The following is an 11,418-nucleotide window of genomic DNA, read 5'->3' as shown; positions in this document are numbered from 1 at the left end:
TTTAATCCCAGCACTCAGGAGGCAGAGGTAGGAGGATCACTGTGAGTTCAAGACCACCCTGAGAACACATAGTGAATTTCAGATCAGTCTGAGCTAAAGTGAGACCCTTGAAAAACAAAACAAAAAATTTATTCTGCAAGCCATCACAGAAAAACATTTGTCTCATGTCTTATTTGTAATTTAGCCAAGTATCATCACATGCCACATATTATAAAATGTCTTCTGGCATTGACAGCTGAATAGGAGAAGCATGTTTACTTAATTATTATTGGCTGGTTTTCACACTGTGGACCTAGAGCCTCTGAGGTCATTGTAAGTATGCCTTGGAGAATACAAAAGAGTCCTATCTAGCCAGAGTCAGTTTACTTCAAGCTGCCAGGAAAGTCGCCTTGAATGACTTGTCACCTCTTGTACCATACTTATGTTAATAGAGCAATTTTGGTGTTGTCTGTGGTGAACAGAAACAAAGCAGTAAGAGATGTGTCGATATAAATTCCATAGAAGGGCATGACCTGAAAAACATTCAGCCACCAGAGGAAAATACTATAGTTTTCTTAAAACACGAGTTAGTGGATCTAGCTTAGATTTATTAAGCACACTGAGTTGAATAGTGTGGGATATAGTTTAAATGTGTGGCAATGTTTTCTTTTTTTAAAAAGATGTTATGAAACCACACACACACAAAAAACTCCTTGACTTGTTGATAAAAGTTCCGATTTTTAAAAATGTGCTTATACCAGGCTTAGTAGTGTATACCTTTAATCCCAGAATCTTGGAGGCAGAAGTAGGAAGATCGCTGTGAGTTCCAAGTCAGCCTGAGACTGAATTCCAGGTCAGCCTGGGCTAGAGCAAGACTCTACCTAAAAAAAAAAATTAAAAAAATAAAAAATGCATGCTATTAGAAATTCCAAAACAAGAATGGCACTAAAAGCATCTTAAAAACCGGCACTGAGTAATTAAGAATCTAAAAGTTACTTATAATTAAGATGTTTAATATATAAAAGCTTTTTGCTTCAATTTGGCAATAAAGCAATTAAAAAATTAATTCAGGGCTGGAGAGATGGCTCCATGGTTAAGGTGTTTGCTTGTAATATCTAACAGCCTGGTTTTGATTCCCCAGTAACCACATAAAGCCAGATGCACAAACTGGCACATGCATTTGGAGTTTGCAGTCGCTAGAGGCCCTAGCATGCCCATTCTCTCTCTCTCCCTCTGCCAGTTTCTGTCTCATAAATATATATATATACATATAATATTTTTTAAAACTACTTCTAGCTGGGCGTGGTGGCGCACGCCTTTAATCCCAGCACTTGGGAGGCAGAGGTAGGAGGATCACCGTGAGTTCGAGGCTACCCTGAGACTACATAGTTAATTCCAGGTCAGCTTGGACCAGAGTGAGACCCTACTTTGTAAAACAAAAAAAAAAAAGTACTTCTGACTGGGGTTGGGAAGACATGCCAGTCAGTAAAGCACTTGCCATGCAAGCATGAGGACTGGAGTTCAGATCCCTGGTGCCCATGTAAGATGCCAGACTGGCTGGCTGGCTGGCTAACTTGTCCAGTTGAAGGGGTGAGCTTTGGGCTCAGTGAGAGACTCCATTTCAAAAATAAATGAATCAATAAAAGGTGGAGAGTGACAGAGGCAGATTTCTGATGTCAACCTCTGGCTTCTACACATGTGCACCCATATAATATGAATAGACATGCATGTATACTACACACATGCACACATGCAATATACATATACAAAAAGTATTTCTAGGCTGGGCATGGTGGCACACACCTTTAATCCCAGCACTTGGGAGGCAGAGGTAGGAGAATCACCATGAGTTTGAGGCTACCCTGAGACTACATAGTGAATTCTAGGTCAGTCTGGACTACAGTGAAACCCTACCTCAGGGGAAAAAAATAAAAATAAAAATAAAAATTTATATATATATACATATATACATATGTATATATATATATTTTTTTTATTATTTTTTTCTGACCATTTATCCCATTCTCAATAACTTTCTTTTCTTTTTTTTTCCGACATAGGGTCTCGCTCTAGCCCAGGCTGACCTGGAATTCACTATGTAGTCTCAGGGTGACCTTGAATGCAAGGCAATCCTCCAACCTCTGCCTCCTGAGTGCTAGAAATAAAGGCGTGTGCCTGGTCAATAGCTTACTTTTTTCCTGGGCTGAAAAGATGGCTTAGTGGTAAGGCACATGCCTATGTAGCCTAAGGACTCAGGTTTGATTCTCCAGGTTCCACATAAGCCAGATGCACAAGGTGGTACATGCATCTGGAGTTCATTTGCAGTGGCTGGAAGCCCTGGTGCACCCACTCTTACTCTCTCTCTCTCTAATAAATAAATGAAAATAAATCTTTAAAAAAAGTAACTTACTTTCTTCCTAATATTAAATCAGTCAACAACAATTCAAATACCAGTATACATGGGCACTGTGGGAATAAGCCAAGAACCACTACTCTGAGTGAGATCTCTCACTGTGGAACAGTCTGGCTCTGACAGGAGCTCTGAGGAATATTTATTAAAAATTGAGAGCTGTCCATAGAAGAAAATTTTTATTTTATTTATTAATTCATTTTCTTGAAGCATTTTTTTTTTTTTTTGAGAGTTCTCATGTAACTGGGAATGACCTTGAACTCCTGATTTTCCTGCCTACCTCCAAAATGCTGGGATTACAGGTATAAATCACTCTGGCCAGTTTAGCAATTCATTTTCACATTTTACTTTATGAGAATCATAAATACATTACTGTATAAATTTTATTAAATTTAAAAATAATCTTAAATATTCTTCTGTTTCATGTACATTCTCAATTATTCAAATCATATAATAATAAGTTATAGAATTACTTCTTGGCCTTTTAGATGAGGTCAAGTACAGTAATAAGTTATAGAAGTTTATGTGATAATACCTAAAAACAAAACAAAAAAAACAACAACAAAAAAACCTCCTACAAGCAGCAGAGCCAGTCACTTCTGAGGATTGCTTTTATCATGTTTCTTAATAATGTCCATAAGATTTGCTCCTGTGACCAGGTTGCTTTGTGCTTGTTTATCTTTCTGCTGTTCCTTTCTCTTCTGGTCATGGAGGTAAGGGGAATTTAATAGCTGTGGAGGAAGAATGGATCCTGTAGGCTTCACTCTTTTGGCAATATCCCAGAAGAGTCTTTTTGAGTTGTTATTGATGAAGGTAATTGCGGTTCCACTTTGACCTAGTCTCCCCACTCTTCCAACCTAAAATGAAATGCACAAGATATTTTCAAGGTGCTCTCAGAAAAATCTTACTCTCTTAAAAGGAAAATTAAGACTGTTATTTTGATGAATATATTTATTTATTCATTTGAGAGAGAGAGACAGTGGCAGACAGAGAATGGGAATGCCAGGGCCTTCAGGCACTGCAAATGAACTCCAGATGCATGCGCTACCTTGTAGATCTGGCTTACATGGGTCCTGGGGAATCAAACCTGGGTCCTTTGGCTTTGCAAGCAACCACATGTGCTTAACCACTAAGCCATCTCTCCAACCCAAGGCAATTATTTAAAAATGTTTTTCTGCCTGGCATAATGTTGCATGCCTTTAATTCCAACACTCTGGAGGCAGAGGTAGGAGGATCATTGTAAATATGAGACCTGAGACTACAGTGATTTCCAGGCCAACTTGGGCTATAGCAAGACCTTACCTCAAAAAAAACAAAAAAAGAAGTTTTTCTCAGACTAACAGCCTTTTCTGTTGTTGTTGTTGTTTTGAGGTAGGGTCTCACTCTGGTACAGGCTGACATGGAATTAACTATGTAGTCTCAGGGTGGCCTTGAACTCACAGCAATCCTCCTACCTCTGCCTCCCAAGTGCTGGGATTAAAGGCGTGTGCCACCATACCTGGCTAACATTCATTTTTAAAATAGTTTTATTTATTTATTTGAGAGAGACAGAAAAAGAACAAGGTTGAGAAAAAGAATGGGAGCGCCAGGGCCTCCAGGCACTGCAAAAGAACTCCAGATGCATGTACCACCTTGTGCATCTGGCTTATGTGGGTACTAAGGAATTGAACCAGGGTCCTTTGGCTTTGCAGGCAAGTGCCTTAACATTTATTTCCAATAAAACTAACAATATATACTATTAGCATTTGCCTTAACTGTTCAGTCATCTTCTCCAGCCCCTAAAATTCTTTGTTTGTTTGTTTGTTTGCTTTTCCAGGTAGGGTTTCACTCTAGTCTAGGCTGACCTGGAATTCACTCTGTATTCACAGGATGGCCTCGAACTCATGGCGATCCTCCTACCTCTGCCTCCCAAGTGCTGGGATTAAAGGTGTGCACCACCAAACCCATCATTTAAAAAAAAATTTTTATTAGCATTTTCCATGATTACAAAAAAAAATCCCATGGTAATTCCCTCCCTCCCCTCCCCACACTTTCCCCTTTGAAATTCCATTCTCCATCATATTACCTCCCCATCACAATCATTGTACTTACATATATACAATATCAACCTATTAAGTACCCTTCTCCCTTCCTTTCTCTTCCCTTTATGTCTCCTTTTTTAACTTACTGGCCTCTGCTACTAAGTATTTTCATTCTCACACAGAAGCCCAATCATCTGTAGCTAGGATCCACATATGAGGGAGAACATGTGGCACTTGGCTTTCTGGGCCTGAAACCCATCATTTTTTAAAAGTTTAATTATTTGCAAGGAGAGAGAGAAAGAGCTCAGGTAAGGGCCTCCAGCTGCTGTCAATGAACTCCAAATGCATGCGCCACTTTGTATATCTGCCCTTCCGTTGGTACTGGGGAATCAAACGCAGGTCTTATCTTAGGCTTTACAGGCAAGCTCCTTAACTGCTGAGCCATCTCTCTAGCCCTCAGACTAACATTCACTCAGATATGGTTTCTTCTGCTTTGGTGCTTGATCTGACACAGTGCCTTGTGTGTGTAAATGTGAGCTGCACTCCTGGAGGCAGTCTCTGAACTTGAGAGAGATTTGTGAAATCAATTTACTGCACTGATAACAATGGATGCATTTTTACTATCATATTTTTAGTGAAATAGTCAAAATTTTTTTAAAAAGGGAGTATGACCATATATAATAAAAGTAAGGGAGCTGGGAGTGGTGGCACATGCCTTTAATCCTAGCATTTGGGAGGCAGAGGTAGGACGATTGCTGTGAGTTTGAGGCCATCCTGAGACTACATAGTGAATTCCAGGTCAGCCTGGGCTAGAGCAAGACCCTACAGAGAAAAACAAAACAAAACAAAACAAAGTAAGCAGTGCCTGTGAAACTGTGCTGTGCTGGGGAAGGGAATGCAGATGCTCCTCACTGTGGATGAGCGCACGTCAAATGTTTTTGTGTCAACAAGTGGACTGTTGAGTGCTAAATTTAAACAATTTATTTATTTACTTATTTATTGCAGAATTCTCATTTTGCTAGAATTTGACAGAATAAACACAAATTTGTGATGGAAATCCATAGCAAAGCACACAATCTGCTTGTCTCTAAATACACAACGGAAATACACTCAGAAAGTCTTCAGAAGAGGAAGAAGCACAGCCATGGTCAATTTCTCCTCCTTAATTAGAATATAAAACTTGAAGTCTATATTTTAAAATATTTAAGAACAGCAATTGAGAGGCATAGGTAGGATGATCACTATAAGTTCATGGTTCCAGGTCAGCCTGGGATAATGAGAGACCCTACCTCGAAAATGAACAACAACAAAAATATTTAAGTGAACAAATGGTTCCTATGAATATGTAAGGCTTTTTTTTTTTTTTTGAGAGAGAGAATTGGCATGCCAGGGTCTCTCTGCCACTGCAATTGTACTTCAGATGATTGCTTGTGCCACCTAGTGGGCATGTGCAGCCTGGCACCTGCCTCACCTTTGTGCATCTGACTAATATGGAATCTAGAGTTGAACAGGGGTCCTTAGGCTTCACAGGTAAGTGCTTTAACTGCTAGGCCATCTCTCCAGCCCTGTAAGGTATTGTTTTTAATACTGTAAGAAGAAACCTCTAAAAAAGTTGAAAGGGGGGGCTGGAAAGATGTTTAGTGGTTAAAGCACTTGCCTGTGAAGACTAAGGAACCCAGTTCGAGGCTCAATTTCCCAGAACCCACGTAAGCCAGCTGCACAAGGTGATGCATGTATCTGGAGTTCGTTTGCAGTAGCTGGAGGCCCTGATGCACCCATTCTCTCTCTCTTTGTCTGTTGCTCTCAAATAAATAAAACAAAAAAAAAATTTAAAAAAAAAGTTGAAAGGGCTAGAGGCCTCTAGCAAATAAGACTGGGAAAAAGTGAGGAGGTAAATACTGTGCTTTTAGTAGGATTGCTGAGTTCAAGGCCACCCTGAGACTACAGAGTGGATTCCAGGTCAGCCTGGGCTAGAGTGAGACCCTACCTCAAAAAACCAAAATGGATATATACATATATTTTTTTTTCGGCTGATTAGTTTTTGTTGTTGTTGTTTTGTTTTGTTTGTTTTTCAAGGTAGGGTCTTGATCTAGCCCAGGCTGACCTGGAATCCACTCTGTAGTCTCAGGGTGGCCTCAAACTCACAGCAATCCTCCTACCTCTGCCTCCCAAGTGCTGGGATTAAAGGTGTGCGCTACCAGGCCTGGCCAGAAAAATATTTGTTTTTAAGCTGACAGGAAGAACAATGAATCATGAATCATGACACCCACTGTCCTGCTCTGACCGCCACAGGTGAGTGTACTCCCCAGCAGGCAGCACATGGGTGCTGCATGTACCACACACACAAGCAGGAAAAAAAGAGAGAACAGTTAAAAACAGGCATATAAGAATTGCTATTACACACATCCTTTCCTCCCTACCCCAATTACTGAAAAAGCAAGCATACAGAAACATCCATCTATGGAACAAGAAAAACAGGAAGATCTAGTCACTCTGATTCTAGAGTTTAGAAACCCTACATCTGCAGCTGAGGCCATCACTGGATTACAGCAGGCTAGGTGGTGGGTGCTGAGAGCCATAGGAGGCCTTGGGGCAGCATGTGAAAGTTGAATAATTATAATCAGCATACTCTAAGGAGCAAAGAAACTTTCTGAAGTATTTTAGAATGACTTCTATCCAAAATTACTAAATATTTGATAGAAGACAGACTCCGGGTATTTGAACAATCAAGTCCTATGGGATACTCAACTCCCTAATGTGTGTGTGTCTGAGAGTAAGAGAGAGAAAGAAAGAGAGTGTGAGCATTATATTAAACCTAAATAAAATATCTTTAGTGCATGCCACACATTGCATGTACTAAAGATATTTCACCGGGTGATTTAAGGAAATGTGACATTTAGAGTTGATTCCAAGAGCATCAGAGAAACTTTACTTGAAGGCTTTGTAAGCGATGCCAGAGAAGGAAGACAGGCAGCAGTCAGTGAGATAACACACTGTGAAGTGAAGGCTCCATTTCTGCCAGTAAGAGAGGCTATTGTTACCTTTGGCAGCAAAGGAAAGGAATGAAACTTTAAAAGGTGAAAGACTAGAGTAAGGCTATTAAGAGATGAAGACAAGATTCCTAAAAACAAATACTTTAAAGGATTAATTTTATTTTGACCAGATATCCCAACTTAAAACAATTTAAAAAAAAAACAGGGCCAAAAAAATCCCCCAAAACAAAAATAACAGGGCCTTCTGTTCTGTTTATAAAAGCCACTAATATGCTCACTGAAAAGGAAAGAAGCAAAATTTCAGAACCAAAAATTCAGTGACCAAATTTTTCTTTAAAGTTCCAGCTTTTAACAAACATAGTTTAGGTATTTATATAGTTTTTAAAAACAAAGGGTGGGTGGGTGTGTGGGGAGTGGGTATGTGTTTTGGTTTTTTGAGGTAGGATTTCACTCTAGCCCAGACTGACCTGGAATTCACTCTGTAGTCTCAGGGTGGCCTTGAATTCATAATGATCCTCCTACCTCTGCCTCCTGAGTGCTGTGATTAAAGGCATGAGCCACCACAACTGGTTTGCTTTTTTTTTTTTTTTTTTTGACAAAGAGTAAGCAGGAGAGAGAGAGAAGGAGAGCAAAGGGCCTCTAGCTACTGCAAAGGAACTTTAGACACCTGCACCACCTTGTGCATTTGGCTTACATGGGACCTGGAGAATCAAATCTGGGTACTTAGGCTTCACAGGCAAGTACCTTAACTGTTAAGCCATCTCTCTAGCCCTATTTTTTGTTTTTTTTGCAAAGCAAAAATACACCAAGTTTCATGTGCTGCTTTTCTAGCTTTGCCTCCTCCTGTCAAGCAGGAACAATCTGGCAGCAGCGGCAGAAATAAGTTCCTTACCTGATGCACGTACTCGTCCATGCTTGCAGGCATATCAAAATTCACAACCAGCTTGACACTGACCAGGTCTAGGCCTCTCCCCAGGACCCCCGTGCTCACCACAACCTCGTACTCTCCTTCCAGTAAGCCCTTTCCAAAGAAAACAGACAAACAAAAAATCCTTGTTCACAATTTGTGTTATATAATTCTGATTTTTTAATGATTGCTTTAATATTTTTGCTGCAATAGCTTGACGATAAAGAGAAATCTTACACCTGAAAAAAATGTATGTAGCTTAAAAATTCTTCCCAACACCCATGGAATTTATTCTATCAATTTATTCAGTCAAATCTTTTCCAAAGGTGTGCTATTGTTCTGCCCTAGGCCAAACTGACCTGATTTCCAAAATGGTGAATTCTCATTTAGTAATCCATTTAGCATATAATCCTTTGAGAACAGGCTCCCTAAATGCAGAAGCCTAAGCAAGCAAAATTCAGTTCATGGTCACTGTTTGCCTGAAGTTCTCAGTCACTGAATGAGGACTGCTTTAAAACCTAGCTGGAGGGCTGGAGAGATGGCTTAGCGGTTAAGCGCTTGCCTGTGAAGCCTAAGGACCTCGGTTCCCCAGGTCCCACGTTAGCCAGATGCACAAGGGGGCGCACGCGTCTGGAGTTCGTTTGCAGAGGCTGGAAGCCCTGGCGCGCCCATTCTCTCTCTCTCCCTCTATCTGTCTTTCTCTCTGTGTCTGTCGCTCTCAAATAAATAAATAAAAAATGAACAAAACCTAGCTGGAACATGCTGCAAATGAGGCAAAGCAGATAGAAGGCACAGATGGTTGAGGCCGGGCGGGGTGGCGCACGCCTTTAATCCCAGCGCTCAGGGGGCAGAGGTAGGAGGATCAGCATGAGGTGGAGGCCACCCTGAGACTCCACAGTGACTCTAGGTCTGCCTGTGTAGAGTGTGACCCTACCTTGAAAAAACAAAACAACAACAAAAGACACAGCATGTTGACCCAAACCTTCAGTATATTTCTCCTTTCCACTTGAGACTTCTCCGAGTGTATGGATGTGCTCTGTAGCCCTGTGATTTTCCGAACCGCCTCACTCAACAGATCTGCTCCTAGTTTGCAGTCCACAAACACTAAGACTGGAGGCTTGAAGAGTTTCTTATCCTGAGAAACCAAAAACGTATTTAAAATTAGTCATATAATACAATTTATCATGGGAAGTTTGTTTTAGGAAGCATTAATACAAACTAAATATTGCAAGGTTTATAAATATTGTTAGGAAGAGCCACACAGAGACTCAGGTCATTAATCCTAACACTCAGGAGTAGAGTTAGGAGAATCACAGTGAGTTGGAGGCCACCCTGAGACTACAGAGTGAATTCCACGTCAGCCTGGGCTACAGGGAGAATCCTACCTTGAAAAAAAACAAAACAAAAAAGAATTTTTTTTTTGAGGTAGTGTCTCCCTCTAGCCCAGGCTGACGTGGAATTCACTCTGTAGTCTCAGGGTGGCCTCCAATCCCCTACCTCTGCCTCTGGAGTGCTGGGATTAAAGGTGTGTGCCATCATGCCCGGTGTGGTGGTTTGATTCAGGTGTCCCCCATAAACTTAGGTGTTCTGAATGCTAGGTTCCCAGCTGATGGATATTTGGGAATTAATGCCTCCTGGAGGGAGTGTATTGTTGGGGGCGGGCTTAAGGACTTTATAGCCAGTTGCCCCATGCCAGTGTTTGGCACACCCTCCTGTTGCTGTGTTCCACCTTACGTTGGCCAGGGGGTGATGTCCACCCTCTGCTCATGCCATCGTTTTTCCCTGCCATCGTGGAGCTTCCCCTCGAGCCTGTAAGCCAGAATAAATCTCTTTTTCCCAGAAGCTGCTCTTGGTTGGGTGATTTCTACCAGCAATGCGAACTGGACTGCAACACCCGGCTTTCAAAAAATATTCTTATTAAAAAAATTTTTTCTTTTATTTTTATTTATTTATTTCAGAGCAACAGATAGAGAGAGAAAGAGGCAGAGAGAGAGAGAGAGAGAGAATGGGCACCCTAGGGCCTCCAGCCACTGCCAACGAACTCCAAACGCGCGCGCCCCCTGGTGCATCTGGCTAATGTAGGTCCTGGGAAATCAAGCCTCGAACTGAGGCCCTTAGGCCTCATAGGCAAGCGCTTAACCGCTAAGCCATTTCTCCAGCCCATCAAAAAAAATATTCTTGAGAATTTTTTTTTTTTCTTTTTTGGTGTTTCTGAGATAGGGTCTCACTCTCACTTTGTAGCCTAGGCCGATCTTGAACTTTCAGCAATTCTCCCGCCTCAGCCTCACAAATATTGAGATTACAGACATGAACCAACATCTCTAACTCTTGAGATATAACCTTTTCTTTTGAGGGTGGGGTTCAAGGTAGGGTCTCACTCTATCCCAGGCTGACCTGGAATTCACTAGGTAGTCTCAGCATAGCCTTGAACTCACAGCAATCCTCCTACCTCTGCCTCCAGAGTGCCGGGATTAAAAGCATGCACCACCACACCCAGCTTCAAAAAATAATCTTTAAAAAATGCATTTATTTATTTATTTATTTATTTGAGAGGCAGATAGGGAGAGAGACAGGAAGAGAATGGGTACATAGGGGCCTCTAGACACTAATGAACCACCTTGTGTATCTAGCTTTACATGGGTACTGGAGAATCAAACCAGGGTCCTGAGGCTTTACAGGTGAGCACCTTAAATGTTGAGACATCTCTAAAGCCTGAGAAATAATCTTTTTGTGTGTGTATGGTTTTTCAGGGTAGGGTCTCACTCTAGCCCAGGCTGACCTGGAATTTGCTAGTAGTCTCAGGGTAGCCTCTGACTCATGGTGATTCTCCCAAGTGCCTCCCTGTGCCTCCCAAGTGCTGGAACTAAAGGCATGCCTGGCTCTGAGAAATAATCTTTTAAAAATATATTTTTAAATTTATTTGCAAGCAGAGAGAGAGAGACAGAGAGAAAGACAGCCACTTGTTGCTGCATGTGCCACTTTGTGCAACTGGCTTTACGTGGGTCCTGGGGAACTGAACTCAAGCCATTAGGCTTTGCAAGCAAATGCCTTAACAGCTAATCCACCTTTCCAGTCCCAGAGAAATTTTTTTTTTTAAGGTGCAAACAT

The 11,418-nt window shown here is 41.3% G+C and overlaps 1 protein-coding gene across 4 annotated transcripts in view; it reads right to left on the bottom strand.

Moving 5' to 3' along the window:
- Nucleotides 1-2,711: 2,711 nt before the first annotated feature.
- The window catches only part of Ddx59 (DEAD-box helicase 59), a 110,037-nt gene continuing 101,330 nt past the window's right edge, over nucleotides 2,712-11,418 (bottom strand). For all 4 annotated transcript variants that reach the window (XM_045156667.1, XM_045156661.1, XM_045156684.1 and 1 more), the window contains 3 exons: nucleotides 9,293-9,445; nucleotides 8,296-8,424; nucleotides 2,712-3,246 (listed from right to left, as the gene is read on the bottom strand). In XM_045156667.1, coding sequence (XP_045012602.1) covers nucleotides 2,983-3,246; nucleotides 8,296-8,424; nucleotides 9,293-9,445 — 546 coding nt within the window. In that variant the 3' untranslated portion in view covers nucleotides 2,712-2,982. The remainder of the gene's footprint in view (nucleotides 3,247-8,295; nucleotides 8,425-9,292; nucleotides 9,446-11,418) is intronic.

This window comes from Jaculus jaculus, chromosome 1 (genome assembly GCF_020740685.1).
Source record: "Jaculus jaculus isolate mJacJac1 chromosome 1, mJacJac1.mat.Y.cur, whole genome shotgun sequence".
Classification (NCBI taxonomy): Eukaryota; Metazoa; Chordata; class Mammalia; order Rodentia; family Dipodidae; genus Jaculus; species Jaculus jaculus.
This window is presented reverse-complemented; position numbering and strand designations above follow the sequence as displayed.